Raw genomic sequence first — 22,291 nt, 5'->3', positions numbered from 1 at the left:
TGCGGCTCACCGACCCCGCCATTCGCGGGGTATCACGCCGCCGTCCGCGGCCCTTCTAGTTGCTGTTTCGCGGGGAAGGCCAACCCGCCGTCCGCGGTCACTCGGCCCGTCGCCGGTTGTGGCTTCCTCCAGCCCACCGGTTGCCGCCGTTGGGATGGTCAGCCGGCCGGCTGCCGCTGTGGTTGTCGTGGCAGCCGGCTGCTGCCGTATTGACCAGTGACCAAAGTCTTTTTAACTATGTGTATGTGTGTAATAATCACAAAAGCGTACAATGAAGGCGTTTAAAATGTAATTAATTTTTATGATGCTTTTTTCCTATGCCATGAAAACAACTGTAATTTCTTGATATTTCCTGGTTTTCCATGATTATAGGAGCTGCAAAGAACACTGCAAAGTGAATGCAAAGCAGCCAGCATACCTGAGAATTCAAACTTTGAGTTTTCATAGTTTCGTTGTTGTTTTTGTTCGCAGCATAATTCCCATACTTTCATTTGTGTCATCTCGTAGTTTTATGACTTGACTGAAATGCAGGAACATTGCATGTGTTTAAAGTTGTGAGGGCAGGGAAGGGTTAATGAACGGCGTCTGCTGTGTGTGCCTCCCCTTCACCCCTCTCACACACACACACACACACACACACACACTCAGGTGTGACGGAATATTAGGATACATTCTGGAATACTCTCTTGATTCAGTGAGTACATTTTCTACTTCTCGCTTGCTGAAGGCAGCATTAATACATTGCGTGTTTGTGATCCGTTTTGACCCCGGTTAACTTCTAAACCAGGATAGTAGCAGACAGCACTCCATTTCACTGTTAAAAATAGAGTGAATTCAAGAAAGAGATGTTTAGATGTTTACTGAAATACTAACCAAATTAATATTTTATGCCAGTTGTGAATGTCCTTGATTAGTTACTGGTTAAGAGATTTCTAATTCTGATTCCATTGTAAATGCGTTTAGATTCAGAATAATTTGCTTGCAGATCATTACAGTCATTCATGTTCAGATGGATTTGCTAATGAATCATTCAGACCAGTTTGTTCTTTTGAATGAATCAAACAGTCATTTCTATCCACTATTTTAGAACTGAGCGTAACTACAACAATTTGACAATAGAATGTTTTAAAAATGTTTTGCGCTGTGTGTTTTTGTAGTAATTTTATTCATTTTTGAAATTATACACATTGTAACGTTTCCTAGTCTTGGTTGACTAAATTATTATAATTTTTCATTTAATTGCTGGGGTGCCAGACAGGGTCACTGTCATTTAGTCAAACCAACCTTGTCAAGTCAGTCAAGAAACTTACAAAGGCCTATGTATCTAAATAGCCACATACCACATAGATATGAGTTAGGAAATTCATAAACCTTCAAAAAAACAAAAAACACATCAACATAGAGAGAAAACAACTGAACACAAATCACCTTTCAATTTTCAAATCAGTATATTCAAGGTTCAAAGTGCCAAAGATCAAACCACAATTAGAACACAGAAAAGGAGAGCAATCAGTTCATTAGAAGTGTCCACAATATAAGTCGTATAATCCAGCTAAGAGAAACAGATCAGTTCAAACAGATCACCCAGTCAATTCAGTTTCTGATAATCCAGCAGCATGAACCCTCAATAGAAAAGGGGCCCAACAGAAAACGGGTAATAATAATAATAGTCAGTCACCAGTCAACAGTATCCACCGCTGCTGTAATTACTCACAACCTCATTTTCTTGAAAGTCCGGTTCGAGTCCGCGACTCGGTAACTCTTTGAGCGTTACGATTGAGTTTTCCGACTCCCGCTCCATCCGTCCCGGTCAGAATACACCTTGCTTGACGGCATCCTTGCAGCGTTTAAACAACAATCCGCGTGACACACAGCAACATGTGATGAAGTGATGAATAATCCAGGCAGTGAGAAGTTATTAGATCGCTATGAATCGCCGACGGACTTAACTTTCAACGCGGGTAAAACAACAGAAACGCCGCGCGAGTCTTCAGAAAGAGCTCCGTGAGCTACTGCTTGCCACTTGGCCACTGCCATCTTGCCAAACGGACGTCATCACCTAATAAAGGTATATCAGAAGGCTGGACTCGCCGTGTAACCAATCAAATGACAGGAACTACATAAATATATATTATCCTTTAATGCTGCGTGCATTTAAAGTTAATTAATTTTACATAAACGATGAAAATTAATGATACTTAGTACTCACTATGAACATTTTACTGAAGAAGACATCATAGAATAATAATTCCATAAGAACTGAATCGATACCATACTATTTATTCCTGTGATGATATCGTCACACTCCCCTCTCCTTAAGAAAAGCCGACCCTTAGGCAAAGGCGTTAAATCAGTGGCCCAAAATCTCTTTCTCAGTAAATCCAAGGAACTCTTCCTCATCACTATCTTCTTTAAAGAGTTCTTGTAATCGACGTTTTTGTAACAACTCAAGTTCCTGTGCAGAAGGGAAACAGGGTCTAAGCTTGGAGACATGGACTACCCTTAAATCCTCTCCTGAGTCCTCCAGGACAATTTCATAGTTCAGAGGTCCCAGCTTCTGGACTATCCTGTAAGGTCCTTGCCATTTTGGAGCAAGTTTCGCAGAAAAAAACTTCTCTGCTTTGGAATAAGGGTGAGCACGCATCCAAACTCTATCCTTTTCCTTAAACACAATTTCTCTCCGATTCTTGTCATAATTCCGTTTTTGACGTTGACGAGCTGTATGTAATCTTTTCTCCACATACTCCTTCATGTGATGTAATTCTGTCACTTTGTCATAACAGGAATCATCAGGACAAATATCACGTGGTTGCAGTAACACATCCATAGGACCTCTAAGGGAGCGGTTGAAATTTAACTCAGCTGGAGTTACTCCTGTGGATTCATGGACAGCAGAATTAAGAGCAAACCTAAACTCTGGAAGAAACTTGTCCCAATGTTTATGATTATCACTGACATATGAGGCCACCATGGTTTTAAGTGTACGATTTATTCTTTCAGTGCGATTTGTCTGTGGGTGGTATGCAGTTGTCATTTTGTGCCCGATGTTCCATGATGTACAAAGTTCCTGAAACACAGAAGATACAAACTGAGGTCCTCGATCAGACAAGATGTAATCTGGAACCCCCCAACGAGTGAGTATTTCTCTGATAAGAACCTGCGAGACAATTTCAGCTGTAGCTTTACGCAAGCTAAAAAGTTCCACCCATCGAGAATAGTAGTCCACAAAAACCAACAGAAAGACATTCCCTGAAGAACTCCTGGGAAACGGACCCATTAAATCTACTCCAAGTAACTCCCATGGCCGTTGTACAATGGTTTGTTGCAGAAAGCCAGGCGGTTTACGGCATTCTGGTTTATAAAGCTGGCAAATATGACAATTCTGCACAAATTCTTTGACATTTTGATTTAAATTTGGCCAGTACACCAAAGCTTGAAGTCTCTTGCAGGTTTTAAACTGGCCCAAATGACCAGCAAGAGGGTCTTCATGAAGAGACTGGAGTAGTTGAGATCGAAGAGCCTTTGGTATATACACTTGGTACACAATTTTGTGTGAAAATTGGACAACTCTGTAAACCTTGTCCTCTAGTATGGTAAATTTTGTAGAGGAATTAACAGTGACTTCCCCGGACTCCACTATTTGTTCATACAAATGTTGAATGTCTGAGTCTGTCTGTTGTCCTTTCCAGATGTCATAATCTGTAATAGGCAGGGGCAGGTGCTCGGTTTTCTCCGATTTGGACTTCAGGGACAAAACCGTGGAACAAGTTAGTACTCCTGACTCCTCAATGTCCAAAGGAGCTCTAGACAGAGCATCAGGGACTGTATTGTACTTCCCCTTCCGATACTCCACTGTGAAACTGAATTCTTGGAGTCGAAGTGCCCACCGGATTAAACGAGTGTTAGGCTTCTGAGTTTTGAAGATCCACATCAAGGAAGAGTGATCAGTAACAACAATAAAAAACTTTCCTTCCAGATAGTACCTCCATTTCTCAAGAGCCCATACAACAGCCAAACATTCCTGCTCCGTGGTGGTATAATTTCTTTCTGCCTGATTCAAGGTTCGACTGGCATATGCAAGGACTTCTTCTGTACCCAGCCCAGTTTGCTGAACCAGGACTGCTCCCAAGCCTACCTCGCTTGCATCGGTATAAACAACAAAAGGCAAATTCCAATTAGGATGGCCAAGCACAGGTGACGACACCAAAAGCTGTTTAAGGGTGTTGAAGGAAGCTTGACATTGAGAAGTCCATAGGAATTTAGCACCTTTCCTTTTTAAGGCATTCAAAGGTTCTGCCACCTGAGAAAAATGAGGTACAAACCGGTGATACCAACCGGCCATGCCTAAAAATCGCTGGACTTCTTTGATGTTCTTTGGCACAGGAAATTCTTGAACAGCTCTTGTTTTTTCAGGATCTGCCTGGATTCCTTCAGCAGACACTGTGTGACCAAGAAACTTCAGAGATGTCCGAAAGAAGTGCGTTTTCTTCATGTTAACGGTCAGATGGGCCTCTTTCAATTTATCCATAACAGCCTGGATGTCCATAAAGTGCTGTTCCACTGATGGAGAATAAATTATTATATCGTCCAAGTAAACAAAACAATTTTTCCTTTGCAACTCTCCTAGGACTTTCTCCATCAACCTTTGAAAGGTTGCTGGTGCATTTTTAAGGCCAAAAGCCATGACCTTAAAATGAAATAGCCCTTGCTTGCAAATGAAGGCAGTTTTATCTTGACTATCCTTCTCCATCTGAACCTGCCAGTATCCACTGTTGAGGTCCAGAGTGGAAAATACAACAGCACCATTTAAAGACTCCAGAATTTCTTGGATAGTTGGTAATGGATAAGCATCTGACTGACACACTGAATTTAACTTTCGATAATCCACACAGAAACGATAACCACCAGTTTTCTTGGGAATCAGGACCACAGGAGAGGCCCAAGCTGAAGAAGAAGACTCAATAACATCAGCATCTATCATCTCATCGATGAGCTGCTTTATAACCTTCTGTTTGGTTGGAGAAACACGATATGGTTTTTGTTTTATGGGTATATCTTGTGTAACATAAACCTGGTGGGTTAAGACACTTGTCTTTCCAAGGACATCTGTGCAGACATCTGAATTCTGCTGAAGTTGTCTTAAAAAACGTTCCTTTCCTCTTTCATCAAGCCAGGTGTTTTGACATGCCACATGCAAAAGATCTGATTCTTCCTTTATAATAGCAGGGGGAAGAGCAGAAAAAAGAGCTAGAGGAAAGGAATTATGCCAATCATGAACAAAAACATTCTTCAAAAAAGAATATTTCTGATCAGACTGAAACCAGTAGACATTATTCCTTATATCCATTTGCAGACCACTAAAGAAAAGAAAATCCAAACCCAGTACAACAGGAAAGGCCAGCATCTGAGAGGCCAGAATAACCACAGGTAAAGTTACAGTTAATGTTTGTACTACAAATTGAACTTCGCCCCATCCTAATGGCTGTCTGGCTCCTCCATCAGCCAAATAAATAGGACCCTCTGTCCAGGGTTTGAGTTGGTGAATGTGATACCCCATAGTTAACCACAATTTCTCATTTAATAAGGTATATGAAGATCCAGTATCGACCAAAGCATGACCTTTCCACAAATCAATACCTACAGGTACAATCAACTGTTGAGGGAGAGATGATGAGAAGGGATGAGTAGGTGAGTACACAGACTCCCTATGACTGACAGTGCTGACAGTAGGATGATTTCCAGAGTTACTTTTAACAGAATTTGAACTTTGCTGTCCTTTATAATTTTTATTTTTACCAGAACCAATCTGGGAACATGAAGCTGGAGAATGAGAGCCTTTACACCGCCAACAGAAGGGATTTTTAGAAACATCTAGTGCTGGAACTACCAACGGGGGACTCAGTTGAGCAGAAGCAGGATTACTTGCTCTAGATTTCCAAGGTTTTTTCCGTTGTTCGTATTGTAGCTGGTTTTCCTTGTCCTTTTCCAGTTGTTGCCCCAGACGGACTAAACCATCTACAGTAGTAACCCCGTTACTGCGAAGTTGACTGGCCAGCTGAGGATTAATGTTCTTCAAAATTAACTTTATGACTTCATCCTCAGCAATTTGTGGCTTCCAGCGTTTACAGAGAGCTCGATACATGTAAGCAAAATCTCTTATACTCTCACCTTCTTGCTGTACACGTGTTCTTACTCTCTCCGCTAACTCATCCTCATAGTCTTCGGACAAGAAAGCAGCAAGAAACTTGGATTCAAACTCCAACCAAGTAGTTGTTTCAAGTCGAGCAACATCCCACCAGTCTCTAGCAGTTCCATGGAGCACATTCCTAAATGTTGCTATTAATTCTTCATCGGAGAGTGGATGGAGAGCCATGAAATCATAACATTTCTCCAGAAAAATCAGAGGATCATCACAATCTTCTAGACGACCAAAGCATGGAAACTGGATTTTAATGGGCTGTTTTCCCAGAAAACGTCCTCTCCCTTCCACAGTAGTGGCAGCAAATTCATTGCCCAGATTACTCTCAGAATCACCTGATCCATATTGTAATGTAGAATGAAGTCGCTGCAACCTGGGATTCACCACTGGAAGGTCTACAACATTAGAAGACGGGGAGAGAATTGTTTGCACGGAAGCATTTGCTTTCATGGAATTCTGCTGCGATGATTTAAAAACTTCCATATCCAGAGTTAATTGTTGAAGATGTTGCGTACACTGATGCAATTCTATCTGTAAAGTTTCATTGGTACTTGGCCCAGCAATAAAGGTGTTCATTTGATGAGTACATTGATCAGTTGTTTTTTGAATTAGATCCAACGTAGCGGCCATTGGTTCCATAACAGCATTGAAATCCTTCAATACCTCTGAATGGTGATTTTTTAATCGCCAATGCAACAAGTTATTGAACTCCTTCCGGAAATATTCAAACTGATTACCCATTAGCTGTTTCATTTCAGTTAGTTGTTTCTCAAATGCAACATTCATATTCACAGTGAAAGAGTCTACAACCTGCTTCAACTCTCCCATTTCTGTTAAAAATGTGTCCTTCAAATTCTGATATTGTGAATGGTTCATTTCACTCAATTGCTGAAGCGTCAGAGTGTCTCGAAACCCAGTCTCTCCCAATGTGGGTTGCAAAATTGGAGATAATGGGGGTCTAATATCAAAGCTTCCTGTTAAATCCATATCCAGCAAGGTATCATGAGTTGAATAAACCTGAAATTCTGGTGAGTTGGGTACACATGTTTGAATCTCCTCTTGATCAGAAGCCATCAAGTCCATAAGATCCTCTTTCAAGGCTTTATTAGTGGCCTGATTGCCATTTCCCTCCAATTCATGACATGACTCACTTAGAAGGTCAGCCATTTTCTAAAGGACTGTTACAACAGTTCAATTGCGTTTTTGTTTTTTTAAAATTGAAGTGAAAGTTCCAAAGGGTCCCATCTGGGGTGCCATTTTTTATGTAACGTTTCCTAGTCTTGGTTGACTAAATTATTATAATTTTTCATTTAATTGCTGGGGTGCCAGACAGGGTCACTGTCATTTAGTCAAACCAACCTTGTCAAGTCAGTCAAGAAACTTACAAAGGCCTATGTATCTAAATAGCCACATACCACATAGATATGAGTTAGGAAATTCATAAACCTTCAAAAAAACAAAAAACACATCAACATAGAGAGAAAACAACTGAACACAAATCACCTTTCAATTTTCAAATCAGTATATTCAAGGTTCAAAGTGCCAAAGATCAAACCACAATTAGAACACAGAAAAGGAGAGCAATCAGTTCATTAGAAGTGTCCACAATATAAGTCGTATAATCCAGCTAAGAGAAACAGATCAGTTCAAACAGATCACCCAGTCAATTCAGTTTCTGATAATCCAGCAGCATGAACCCTCAATAGAAAAGGGGCCCAACAGAAAACGGGTAATAATAATAATAGTCAGTCACCAGTCAACAGTATCCACCGCTGCTGTAATTACTCACAACCTCATTTTCTTGAAAGTCCGGTTCGAGTCCGCGACTCGGTAACTCTTTGAGCGTTACGATTGAGTTTTCCGACTCCCGCTCCATCCGTCCCGGTCAGAATACACCTTGCTTGACGGCATCCTTGCAGCGTTTAAACAACAATCCGCGTGACACACAGCAACATGTGATGAAGTGATGAATAATCCAGGCAGTGAGAAGTTATTAGATCGCTATGAATCGCCGACGGACTTAACTTTCAACGCGGGTAAAACAACAGAAACGCCGCGCGAGTCTTCAGAAAGAGCTCCGTGAGCTACTGCTTGCCACTTGGCCACTGCCATCTTGCCAAACGGACGTCATCACCTAATAAAGGTATATCAGAAGGCTGGACTCGCCGTGTAACCAATCAAATGACAGGAACTACATAAATATATATTATCCTTTAATGCTGCGTGCATTTAAAGTTAATTAATTTTACATAAACGATGAAAATTAATGATACTTAGTACTCACTATGAACATTTTACTGAAGAAGACATCATAGAATAATAATTCCATAAGAACTGAATCGATACCATACTATTTATTCCTGTGATGATATCGTCACAACATGAACTTTGTTATATTCAGCAGCATACATGTAACAGTAGCATGCATGCACAAAAGTGGGGGAAAAAATCTTTTAAAAACCATGAAACCCATTTTTATTTTTCCTAATATTTTCCTGTTTTGCATGAACCCTGTGTGTGTTAACTAAAACTGGGATCTCAGAGATTCGGTTTTAAAGAGCGACGTGTTTCATCTGCTCATCTGTGATCTTTCTAGGTATTAATTTACCCTCTCGTCATAGTTGATCTGCAACCGTCACGTTTTTAATAGCCGTCTGCTGTGAGGTTGGTTTTGATGCATCTACTCGTAAACTTTGAGGAAGAGTTCCAGTAGCTCGGGTGTCCGGCTGTGCTGTCAGGACGCCAGGGTCACGCCGCTCTTTAACATAGGAGATCTCTTCCTGTACGCTATGTGCAGGCTATTATTGACTGCGTGGATGAATGGGTGCATGAGAAAAGAGTGAGGTAAGAGCTTTATCAGGCCGTTTTAGACTAGCTGCATGCCTGTAATTCTGTCTGACTCTCCGTCTGTCTTTCCAGAGTTTTGTTGGCGGCTCAGTGAAGGGTCTCATGGTGGTATGTAAAGGACAGGCTGGATTCGGTAACACTGTAGGCACTCGGTTAACTATAAGTAACTTTGCAAGCACATCAACTTATTCTGCTAACCATAACCTAGCAGTCTACTAATTTTCTACTCTATGAGAGTTAGTTGACATGTAGTTGCAAAGTTACTTAGTCAGTGGAATGTCTGAAGTGGAGCATCAAAACAAAGGGTAACCCTGACCAAAATCTCTAATGATAAAGGTATATAACAAAGTGGTATTTATTTTTCCTGTAAATTCACCCCAAAAATGTTTGAAATACACCCCCACTCACTGCCATTATACAGACCATATGATTAATAATCAGTGCACAAACTATTATTATTGAGACTTTTATAATGATTTGCCTTACATTTGTAAATAAAACAGATTATGGAACAGCATTTTACAAGAAAATACAATTTCAGTCCATGTAGTTAAAAATTTCAAGTTTAATTCAATGTGTTACTTGTCGTTTATTTTTTTTTTTTTAAATCTGTATGCAATTTCTGAGCTAAAAAAATTTCTACACCCCAATATTTTGTTTTTGCCTTGTAATAGTAAATATATTTTTATATTTTTATTCTGCTGTAAAAAAAAAAAAAAATGTACATGAATGTAAATGAAATTATTGAGGTATGTTTTACAAGTAAATATAATTTCAGTTATGTATATTCAGTAATTTCATGTTTAATTGAATGTTTCTTGGCATTTCTTTAAATTTTTGGTGAAAACTTTTTTTAGTGAAAATTGTTTCTACATTTTTTTTTTTTTTTTTTTTTCAGTTTTGTAAAACTAAAAATGAAAGACTTGAACTTCACATTTTAAATATAATTAGATTGGTCCTATTGAAAGATATTTCTAAAATATTGTAAAATTGTAACAAAGTTCGTAGGTCAGGAAGAAGGAGGCGGGAACCTGCAAACATTCAAATACAATTTAATAATCAAAATAAACAAGCGTAAAGCGGCAGCCCCTCACGGATGACTGCCGCGCACAAAACACAAAATAAAGTCCAGGCCTGGTCCTCTCTCGTCTTCCACTGTCGTCACTCCTCCTTTTATCCTCCGTGGGACTCGAGACCGGTGAGTGGTGCAGGTGTCGCTCATTATCATTAGGTGCGTTCGACTTCATGCAGCACTTAGCAGACCGATCGGCGGCTGACTTGAAGCAGTGCATGCCGGTTAGAAATTTAGTCCGACTTGAACCGGCGCCGACCACACGTCACTGTCACGTGTGGCATCAAAGTACCGCGATAGCGTTTCGAGAGCAGCCGGCTGACTCAGCCGGCGCAATTTCTCCAGAGCGACTGCTGATGACGACACAGCTGTTTCACGATTGGCCAAATTCACCACATGACAACAAGGACGTGTATTTCGGGTTTATTCTGACAACTTCAGTCCCACTAATGCTCATATACGGACTTTCAAAAAAATAAAAATAAATTAACTTTTCATGTCATCTTCATCTCGTAAATCATGTTTATTAAAAGATTACAATTATTTTTACTGCAATCACTTTTTTGTTAATTCGTTTATATAGGTTTTGTGCATAGGTTTATTTTGGACCTTTTTCATACAGACCCTTTACAGTATTAAGCTGCATAACCTATTTAGATAATTTTTTTATGGAATAAATCAAGTGTCAATCTTACAGACTTTTAATATAATGTGGTCATCATGGATTCTGATTGATACTAATTGTCTAGTTGCTGGGTTCATCCATCTTCACTTGCATGTGATTACTGCCAACAACTCTGGCTGGATGTCAACTTAATACAACATTCAGATCACTTTCATAAGCTGGTATAAATCATAATAGAAAGGCAAATAAATTGGGCTTATCCGTAGGCCTGTTCATGGTGTTCACGTATGTTCATGGTGTTTTGTCTTACTAAAATGTGCTTACCTAACTGGAGAAATAGTAAAATAAGTAAACAAATATGTAACATCCTAATTCTTTTATCTGTAATGAAAACCACATTTAGTACATACAATTATTATGTTCATAGATTGTTTTTATTAAGTTGCAGTAGCAAAAACACACATAATGAATCATACTGCACAAGTCAAATTTTCAATATGTTCTATTTATTTACTTAAAACTTGTTTCTGTCGTGATGACACCCTTTCAAAATATTACATACATCTTAAAGGTTTATTAAAACATAAACCAACATAGTAATAAAAAAAGAATCACTTCTAATGAAAATTGTTAAGTATAATTGCATTGATTGGTTAGTATTAGAAATAACGAGTCACACTGGTGTTGGGTATGGTCCCATGTCCCTTTGGATATATAAAAACAATACTTATTACATTGAACCTTTACTCACTTTCGTTGCTCATTGTGCTCAATTTCATACAACAATAACGGCAATTCTATAGCTTCCAGTTCGTCTGCAATAAAGCAAGCAAACGCCACGTGATCTGTCATGACTGAGGTAGATGCAGCAAACTACGAGAGCCCCGAAGTGTCCGACTTGACGACTCCGTTTTCAACTCCGTCCCTGACTGCAAGCGGCTACTCTCGTTGACCACCGTCTGTAGCCGTGCTTCAAGTCGAACGCACCTATTAACTCCACCAGCCTCGCTCCGTTCCCACGGCTCTCGGCCCTGCCCCACTCACTACAAAAATATTAAATACGTTTCGGTAAATGCTATCTATAATGTGCTATACTGTAACGTGGCAACAATAAATAACCAGTCTACACTAGAAGTAAAGTCAATGATTGAACAATGATTTAAAACAAAAACATTTTAAATGTGCATATATTGTCATGCATCTCATCCCTAGTAGTGAAGTGAACGCCTGTAATTCTGTCACAGTTCCTCATATTGACGGGTTTGTTCCCGAGGGTCAGATTGTGTTCATAGCTTAACTCTTACTGCAGGACCAGAAGAGTGTGATGACATAAGCTCAGCGTGACGGATGTGTTGACAGGGTCTCTGTGGTCCGTCACAACAACACAATGCAGAGACAATGACCCAACTAAGCTAAATAAAACAACTTTGTGCTGTAGTTAAGGACTATTTTATGGTATAATACAAAATCGGGACTACCTAAAACCCCTCCTGTGTATTTCAACCGACCCAAACTGGTTTTCTGTTTAGTTTCTGTGACAAAAGCCCCTGTGAGGGGGTCTTTGGATCTGGCTCTACAGCTGCATCAGGACTGGCATAGCTGCCGCTGAAGGGCCGTATTTAGTAACATGATTGAGGATGCTTGCAAGCAAACATCATATCTGTGATTGGAGACCCTCACTCTCTCTCTACTGGAGAGAAATATCATGCTAATGTCTTATTTTTAAGCCTGTTGTTCATTGTTCTCAGAAACCTTCCCCTTTAATCATGTGTCTAGCTGCATTAGAGTTTTTATTATTTAAAACTATTATATATTTTTGCAAACTTGCATACCATGCAAATATGATAAATAAATACTTTTATTAAGGATGTATTAAATTGATCAAAAGTGACAGTGAATACACTTATAATGTTACAAAATATTTCTATTTCAAATGAATGCTAATTTGTAAACTCTTAATTCATCAAATAATTTAGAAAAAGAAATTATGTAAGTTTCTAAAAAAGATTAAGCATCCACAACTGTTTTTAACAAAATTCAGATTTCCATCACAGAAGTAAATTACATTTGACAATATATTCACATAGAAAACAGCTCTTTTAAATTGTAATAATATTTCATAATATTACTGTTTTTATTGTATTTTTGATCAAATAAAAGAGACTTTCTAAAAAAAATATATATATATATATATATATATATTACCAACCCCAAACATTTGAATGATGGTATATTTGCATTTTTTAATTTAAAGGAAAGCTTTTCTTCATCTTTTGAAACAAATTAGTTTGATGTAAAATGTGACGCTTAACATTCATTAAGGAAAACTCCCTCCTATCTTATAGAGCAGCAAAACAGACTTATATTATGGTAGTCAGAGGGAGAGCAGTTCTTGGAGAAACCTTTACTGAATTCTGTTTCTCCTTTCTGCACAGACGCCTTGCTTGCAGATCTCGAGTCTTCCACCGCCCATATCTCCAAGTGCCCAGTGTTTCTTCCTGAGGAGACACCATATTCCTACCCCACTGGAGGGAACCTTTTTCAGGATGACTCCCCTCCTCCACCCCTGCCCCCTCCACCCACATCTGAGGCCCTGAACGGATCGCTGTCCCCGCGGCCGGACTCCCAGCACTCCTCGCAACAGGTTCAGCACAACCTATCTTAGGACTTTCCAAAATAACCTACTCAATATTCATAACACCTCAGTGTGTCTTGTTATTGCTAATGGGTGCAAATATTTTATGTTCTGTACTTTACCAATGGTTCTCAACTGATTTTACTTAGTACCTAGAGATTTTACATTGGGCATTAAGTTTGGGAATCCTTGACTTAATGTAACAATTTTGTTACCGTGTTGGGTGGTGACCAAACACAGTAACAATATTGTTATATTAAGTAAAGGATTTTTTGTCAGCCGAGCCACTTTGACCTAAAATATTTACTTAAAGCTCCCCTGAGATTTTGAGTTAATGTTTCGATAATTTAACAACACATGTTTACAGTTCTTTTCATTTTAATTTGTTTTTACTTTTTTAATTAAAATAATGATTTACTCTTCATAGTCAGCTTTATACACACACACACACACAAAATGTGATATTTATTCAAATTAAAAATACTGAAATAGTCAACTGGCTCAGCCCAGTCCATTTTGGACTGTGCCATGCCAGTTGAGAATCACTGATTTATTACATTTGCAATATAGAGTTGCATAAAAAAATTATGCATTTTGGTTTTCTTGTGTTGAAATTCAGTCTCTGGGCTCTGCTCATAAAAGCACGCTGTCTCGGGACAGCAGTCCACCAGCCTCGCATACAGAAGAAGACCACGTTTACAGGTGAGTTACAGTATCACAGATGAGAATTGACAGCTCGTACTGATAATAGTCAAACAAAATGGGTATCAGTCATTCTGTGGTGTGATCCACCATAAAATCGCTTCCATTTGCCCATGTCCTGCTATTATGAAAAATCAAACCCTAAATGGCACACTTCTATTGGTCCAGTTTTCCTAACAAACAGAAGCACTCGGACTCATCGGCCGCAGCCATGACTTCTGCCCTGGGCAGCAACCTGTCTGAACTGGACCGCCTTCTTCTGGAACTCAATGCTGTACAGCAAAATGCGCCATCTTACTCCACTACAGGTAAAGATGAAGACACACTTAAGGCATTCTGAAAAATGTATTGCCGTGCATTAATATTTATTCTGCTTTATACTAAACAGGTAATTGTACTTTGAAACTTCCTCTTTGCAGAAGATGTTGCACCTCCATTGCCACCCTGCAGTGTTGCCCACTATATCCAGGAAAATGGAGCCCACCCAGGCATCACATTGACACCGGCAACCCTGGATGAGCCTCAGAAGAATGGAACGAAGGGGACAGAAGACAGTCGTCCCACTGTGGAAAGTCTTCTGAATGATTTGGAGAGCTCTGTGCCTTCCCCAACGTAAGATCACTCTCAACTGTAGATGGAGAAACATGGATTTGCATTGAGGAGTTTAATGGAATGCTGTAATTTACATAAACAGGCCAAGCCCCTGTACTCTGATGAGTGAATTGACAGACGGGCAGGTGGACACAACTTCCGAGCAGCAAGGCAGAATATCAGCCACCTCCGCTACACGAGAACTGGATGAGCTCATGGCCTGCCTGTCAGATTTTAAGGTGCAGAGCAATGTGAGTGTGTGTATGTGTGTGTATGTGACACTTACAGGACAGTGTAAGTGAGTTGAAGAGACGTTGTGTCTGGGAATGTGTGCTGAACTATGTTGTTTGGGTGATCTATTTTCAGGACTTACTGCTTGACAATCTAGGCTGCGTTTCCCAAAAACGTTATAAGCAGATCGTTGAGTCCATTGGTGCCAATGGTGTCTACAATCTTCTTGGGCTTATGGTGCTGTTGGGAAACACTACCCTGGGTGGTCATCATCTGACCATTATAACCAGTTTATTTATTTGCAAATCTTTTCCTGCTTGTCTATGAATTCTAGCTTTAATTTCATCTCATTAATCAACATTGCATCCAGAATCTGTTTTGTTTTTTCCTCCGCTGTTCTCTACATCTCATTAAAGGTTTTTCTTAATTATTTCTCATTCTCTGCCTCCCTTAATCTGTCAATCTCTTCTGTTTCTCCTCTTTTTTTCCCCTGTCCCTCCTTTATGTCCTCCAGCCAAGTTCTTTGGGCTCCCTGAACTCTGAGCCAATGTTTGAGCAAACTACTACCATTGCTGAAATCCACTCTCCTCCTATGACTGCCGTGTCCAAATCCCTGTCCCCTATCCTCCCAGTGGAACCAAGACGATATTCCCCAGGTCTCTCCTCTCCTTTAAACTTTGAACTGCACATTGTGGAGGATTCGGGTGAACCAGGGGCTGTGCCTCCACCGTCCAGAGTTGTCCCAAAGCCTTTCTCTCGGCTATCTCCACCTGTAGCATCCAGTCCTCGTTTTTCTCCAGTACCTGACCTGGACTTGGATTCTTCCATTGATGTCTCTGCTTCCCTGCTGTCCTCCCAGGTGGAATCTCTAGTGGTTCTGTCTCAGACTATAACCACCACTACCACACCTGGAAGTGGAGACATTTGTAGTCTCAGGGAGGGAAGTCCTTCTGCCAAATTGACCAGCTCTGGGCTGAAGGCCTATTCGCCTATCACCAAGTCTCCTAGTCCAACAAGTGCCCCAGTTGTCAGCAGAACCAACGAAAGAGTTAGTCCATTGATGACACCAGCATCTATTGATCTGTATCTCTCCAACTCTGAAGCAAAACCTATAAGTCCAATGCCATCTCTTTCCAGATCTCCACTTCCTACAGTCTCTGAATCAACATCTCTGTCTCTTCCCAAAGCCGTATCACCCCCTCTAATCCTATCCTCTTCCTCGTCTGTAGTGGTTCCCAAGTCTCCAAGCCCAAAACCATTAAGAGGACAGCCTCCCACTGGACTTCAGCCACCAACCTATGAGCCATCTCTCGACGATGCCTTAGATAAACTCCTTGCCATGAGCTTCAGTAGGCCTGAGAACGAGGCTCCAACCACCGCAGCAGCGGCCTCACAGCTCGCTTCGGAAGTACATTCAGAAGTCTATGAGGACACAATATTAGCAGCGGATCGCAGCAACATTCATCCTGACACTCATACAGAGAGTGAAATGGAGGATGGACTCTTGGAGGATCAGTCGGACTGCAGGAGTGATCTTGACTGGGCTGACATGGAACTGAAGATGGCCTACGAAGGACCTGATGGCTCCATGACCCCAATGACCGAGGCAAGCTGGATGGATGACTCTCTTACTCCTTCGTCTTGCCCTGGAACCCCAGATGCCCAGATGGACCTTCCCATGCTGCATATGGCTGGCACAATGGACAGGATCTCAGCCTCTGGACACGTACGGATAGGACTGCAATGCTTGTTTATTGGAGTGCTGTGGAATTTGGTTTGGAGTTTTTACAGACAAGTCTTGCAGTGGTTTGATTGCCAGCATGTAAATCAGGGGTGTCAAATTCTGCTCCTGGAGGGCCACCTTCCTGCAAAGTTTAGCTTGAACCAGCTAATCAAGGTCTTCAGCATTACTACAAACTTCCAAAGCAAGTGTCTTGGAGCTACAATGTGCTGGAAAGTGGCCATCCAGATTCAGAATTGAACAAGCCTGATGTAACTGAAACCTGTTAGTCAGTTGGATAAGTCATAATTGTTCCTCTACACCCTGAAATACTGAGCTATCCTTAATCTAATTATTTACAGTAGTTTTCACTCTATTTATGGTCAATTGTAATTGTAAGAACTTGAATGTTGCTGTGTGTGCGCTTAAAAACCAGTGGTACCAATGGTACCTCTGTACACTTGATAACCAATAGCAACTTGATAACCAGTGCTAACCACCACCATGTATGCAAACGCCCAACTTTTTCATGCTAACTTATTTTGCACCTGGATTACATCTGAATGCTTCCCTAGATCCCTGCTTGCCTTTATTGGTTTCTTTGGACAATAATCAACAATTCTTGAGGCATGTGGCATCTCAAGGAGTTTGTACTGCTGTCCCAGATCAAATCTGTGATTAGACGTACCAAGGAGATTCAAAACGTCCATCCCATGTACCGAGACGGCCTGATACGTAGGAAGATGGGCCCCCTCATTTTCCACAAGAGCAACTCCCAGGACCGGCTCATTGAGGAACTGCAAGGCAAGCTGGGAATTGCCCGTAAGGATCGTCCTAAAAAGCAACAGCCGGATGACTGGCTCACAGAAGGCGTCGTTGTCATGTCCAATCCCAAACGCTCACGGGAGGACCACAATAGGGAGGTGGATAAGGTAGATGGGAAGGATCTACAGATTCAGCACATTCTATTTTCACTCCATTCAATTCCTGTACAATTCTTTTGCTTAATTGCATTGAAGTTTCTTTGTAATCAACTGCTTCTTTCTTCTTCATTCCTGCTTTCCATCTCTTTCTCTCTCTTCTTCTTTCTTATTGGTGTCTTCATCTAGATAATCATACCTCCTGAGTCTCCTCTTCCTCAGAGAAAGGTGATCCTACCTCCCCAGTCTCCCCCGATCCCTCGCCCCCCTCCCCCTGTTGAAGAACCAAAGCGGTCCCTTCCGGTCAAATTAGCTCCTGCCCCTATGCCTCCACCCCCACCACCTGCCCCCTCCCCACCTCCTAGAGAGCCTACACCTCCTCCCCAGCTAACTCCACCTCCAATTCCACCCAAGCCCCCGACCCCTGAACCTGTGGAAGTTCCAGCTCCCTCCCCAAAACCCAACCCTCCACCCCAACCCACACCTACCCCACCACCTGCCCCTGTGGCCCCGCCCAAAGTGCTGATGTCAGTTGGCTGCCAGACGGAGTATGACCCGCTCTTCCCTCCGCTGCAGGTGCAGACATGCTGTCATTGGCTAAGCTTCTGTCTTACTGTCCTCTCCTAGAATAATCACAGAACTTCTATGGATTTGTAAATTGAATGTTGTATGCTTGAGAGCTTGCGCACACTCAGCCTCCTACCCTGGTCATGAATATTAGATTAGATTAGATGTGCCTCAGGGAGAGTTTGAGACAAGTACTCAGTTTAAAACCATCTTGTATTCAGGTTTTCCGCGGGTCTTTAAAAAGTCTTATTTAGTTGCATCAAATTTAAGGCTGTTAAAAATCTTAAATTGTACAAGAAAGTCTTCATTATGATTAGGAGGGAACATCTGAGTTTAAATGTCCCACTTCAAACCTCGATGAGTTCCAGTAAATCACATCATGTTAACATATTGACCACATGGTCTTGTCAGAAACAGAAAAAAATTTGCAAAATGCTGCGTTTCGTTCTGAAAACAGCTGACGAAAAGCTAAGATCAAGGTATCATTTTATAAACTTCACAGGTCAGATATCCGACTTCAAGTGGTGTTCCAGACGTTATTTCCAAGTAGGAGGTGGGAAAAATCTGAATTTTGAGTTGTCTGGAACGCAGCATTAAATCTGGGGAGGGAAATATAAGAATTGCCATACGGCTTAATGTGAGCCTGATTTCATTAAATAATCATCAGTTCTGCATGTTTCAAAGTCAGGCGCTGCACTGCTTTGTGTTCTGCGGATACAGAAGGAACCACTATATTTCTGCTGATCCAAAAGCACCATCTGCTGGCAGAGAACAAATTGGCAATTTCAGACCAATGTGAAAATCAACCCATGGTTTTATGCTGCTAACAGGCTGTTGTAAATGTGAACTGGTGGATTGACAAGAATATAATGCATTATAAAAATCTAAACAATTGAGACAGTAAAATATATTTATACATTATTTAATGAATATAATAATATTCATTGTTAAATTGATTGATAATTGTTTAAATTAACATAATAATTGATACTTTTGACTAATTGATTTTCTTAAAAATGGTTTAAAGGATTAAATAAAACTTTTAGTTTTTTGTGAATACCTGTATCTGAACTGTAATGGTTTTTCCAGTCATTTAATATGCTACCATAGACATTGCCTTGCCTCACGCATATGCAAATCTGAGCTTATAAATACTGCAGATACCATGTGTATTGATTAGGGGTGTAAATATTTGTTCTGAGAACGATGTGATTGGTTTACAATTATTTTCTTTATAATGCTGTTATTAGTATCATAAAATCTTAAATATGCTAAAAATTAGGTTTTGGTATAATCCATAACATTTTGTCCAAAATATGCTTAAGGCACAAATATAAATTGGGGGACATTTTCCCACAATGTAGTGGGACACTGACAAAAAATACATCAGATTTTATATTTTTACGTGATCAAGGACTGTAACTTGGAAGAAATGAACTTATAATTATAGTAATTATTTAACCAATTCTGTTCCTTCAGAAACTGTCATCTTGTTGATTTTGTTAGGTGCTTGTGTTTTGTGCTTGTGCGTAATTTTTTGCATTGAAGATTTTTTTGATTCTTGATCTTTTGTTCTATCTCTTTAGATTATGGCCCAGGGGAAGGGTCCACAACCACAGGTTAATAAACTGGACAACATGCTGGGCAGTCTTCAGTCTGACCTCCACAAGCTGGGAGTGCAGACGGTTGCTAAGGGAGTGTGTGGTGCCTGCTGCAAACCCATTGTTGGTCAGGTAAAGGATCCAGAGAGCTACACCATAAACATACAGGATTTTATCTTTCAGCTAAAATTGCATGCTGTGTTTGGACACATCTAAACAAAGGATGTATGTGTGTTTCTGTACAGGTAGTAACTGCCATGGGGCGCACATGGCATCCAGAGCATTTTGTGTGCACACACTGCCAGGAGGAGATCGGTTCCAGAAACTTCTTTGAGAGGGAAGGACAGCCATACTGTGAGAGAGATTACCACCATTTATTCTCTCCACGCTGCTATTACTGTAACGGACCCATACTGGATGTGAGAACAAACTTGACTTTTTTTTTCAGTCTGAACAGCAGAATAAGCACATAAAATGTTTACTCAGTCGATGCACTCCATATTTATATGTGGCCAGATTTGTGTTCAGCGTGAACAAAGCCAGTGTTTATTATGTCAGCCTGTATGCACTGATTTAGGAAAACATCTGTTGATTTTAACATGCACTGAGCACCCTTTTGCACTTTATAAAAATAAAGTGGATTGCTAGAATTGCATGTAATCTTCTTATTTGGAAACATAACAAACAAGTTTTTTTGCTCTTTGGTGGATTCTATTATTGACTTGAAATCATGTTAGATGTGAATGGAACTTAGCACAACATCCACTGATTTAGTGCCATTTCCATTGTAAGTGAGTAATGTTATTCATTTAGAATGTTGAGACACAAGAGGAAACCAGTTCCTGTTGTAACTGACTGCTACAGATGATAAAACTGTTCATTGTTCTCACCTCACAGAAAGTGGTGACGGCGTTAGACAGGACGTGGCATCCTGAGCACTTTTTCTGTGCCCAGTGTGGGGCGTTCTTTGGTCCTGAAGGTGAGTAAACAGTGGCTGCTGTCATCAAAGTACCCATATTTTGTTCATTTATTTTAAGGGTCTGCTAGAATACATTTACTTACATTTTGCTAATTATTTATATGCACAAACAGCAACATTTAAAAATAAAAAAAAACATAATAGATGCCATTTAAACTTAAAAGGGTGACAAAACAAATCCTGGAATTCAAAAGAACTCTGAAATATTTCAAGCAAAATAGAAATTTGAGACTTTTTGACGAAACTGTTGACTGCTATCTCATTTCTTTTCTTTGTTTGATTAGTGAATACTTAGTATAAATACATCTTTGCTCTTTTTTTGTTTTCAGGATTTCATGAGAAGGATGGGAAGGCGTATTGTCGTAAGGACTACTTCGACCTGTTTGCTCCTAAATGTGGCGGTTGTGCTCGTGCCATCCTGGAGAATTACATCTCTGCCCTGAGCGCCCTCTGGCATCCAGAGTGTTTTGTGTGCAGGGTGAGTATATGATAATAAAATCATTTTTTGAGTGGTCTGTTGCTTTAGTTTTGAATATACACTTGGTCAAAAGTTTGGAATAATTTAAGTTTCTTTAATGTTTCTAAAAGTAGTCTGTACTGCCTTCATTTGATTAAACAAATCTGTAAAAACAGAAATAATGTGAGCAGCAAATCAGCATATTAGAATGATTTCTGAAGGATCGTGTGACACTGATGCTGAAAATTCAGCTTTGCATCACAGAAATAAATTACATTATAAAACATACTACAATAGAAAACACTAATTTTACATTGTAAAAAATATTTCACAATATTACTGTTTTTACTGTGTGTGTGTGTTTCAGGAGTGCTTCACACCCTTTGTCAACGGCAGTTTCTTCGAGCACGACGGTCAGCCGTACTGCGAGGTTCATTATCACTCCCGCCGTGGTTCGCTGTGTTCCGGCTGTCAGAAACCCATCACGGGCCGCTGCATCACAGCCATGGGCAAGAAGTTTCATCCGGAGCATTTTGTCTGTGCCTTCTGCCTCAAGCAGCTCAACAAGGGCACCTTCAAAGAGCAAAACGACAAGCCTTACTGCCAGGGCTGCTTCATCAAGCTCTTCAGCTAGAGAGATGCCTGACTGACTGAGTGTGTGTGTGTGTGTGTGTGTGTGTGTGTGTGTGTGTATGTGTGTGTGAGTTTGCATGTTGTATTGTTTGCCTGTTTTGTGTGTGTGTGTGTGTGTGTGTGTTTGTTATTCATGTGAATGTGTCTGACTCTCGACATCCCCACATGACGTTGCCGGTCAGGTTAAAACGATGGTGCCATAAAACGTGCTCTCAAAAGCCAGGTAGTTTTAGAGGGTATTAGAAGAAAGTTCAGGTGAGACTGTAGAGTGTTTTTGAGAAAGTGTGTGAATGTTTTCTGCTCACTGGATGAGCTGTAGAGAAAATGTTTGATGATGAGAAGGGATGATGGGAAACGTGTGCAGCATGAACGTTTGAGACACAATCAACAGAAGGAAACGAAACATCAGATAATGCAATGACTGGAAATCAAACGAATAACCAACTGGAGCTAATAATTACTGGTCAATCTCGAGAAAAAATGTCCAGGTCATATAGTATTAGTCTGAAACC

The 22,291-nt window shown here is 40.4% G+C and overlaps 1 protein-coding gene across 2 annotated transcripts in view; it reads left to right on the top strand.

Moving 5' to 3' along the window:
* LOC306848618 (paxillin-like) overlaps window positions 1-22,291 on the top strand; it is a 41,552-nt gene extending 19,261 nt beyond the window's left edge. Inside the window, exons 2-11 of one of the 2 annotated variants that reach the window (XM_079383267.1) lie at window positions 13,179-13,387; window positions 13,998-14,080; window positions 14,249-14,388; window positions 14,500-14,692; window positions 14,775-14,910; window positions 19,696-19,842; window positions 19,956-20,129; window positions 20,608-20,689; window positions 21,019-21,167; window positions 21,514-22,291. In XM_079383267.1, the coding sequence (XP_079239393.1) occupies window positions 13,179-13,387; window positions 13,998-14,080; window positions 14,249-14,388; window positions 14,500-14,692; window positions 14,775-14,910; window positions 19,696-19,842; window positions 19,956-20,129; window positions 20,608-20,689; window positions 21,019-21,167; window positions 21,514-21,780 (1,580 nt within the window). In that variant the 3' untranslated portion in view covers window positions 21,781-22,291. Of the gene's footprint in view, window positions 1-13,178; window positions 13,388-13,997; window positions 14,081-14,248; window positions 14,389-14,499; window positions 14,693-14,774; window positions 14,923-19,695; window positions 19,843-19,955; window positions 20,130-20,607; window positions 20,690-21,018; window positions 21,168-21,513 lie in introns of both variants that reach the window. The other variant, XM_079383266.1, reaches the window with a different exon arrangement.

Source organism: Barbus barbus (assembly GCF_936440315.1).
Source record: "Barbus barbus genome assembly, chromosome: 28".
Classification (NCBI taxonomy): Eukaryota; Metazoa; Chordata; class Actinopteri; order Cypriniformes; family Cyprinidae; genus Barbus; species Barbus barbus.
This window is presented reverse-complemented; position numbering and strand designations above follow the sequence as displayed.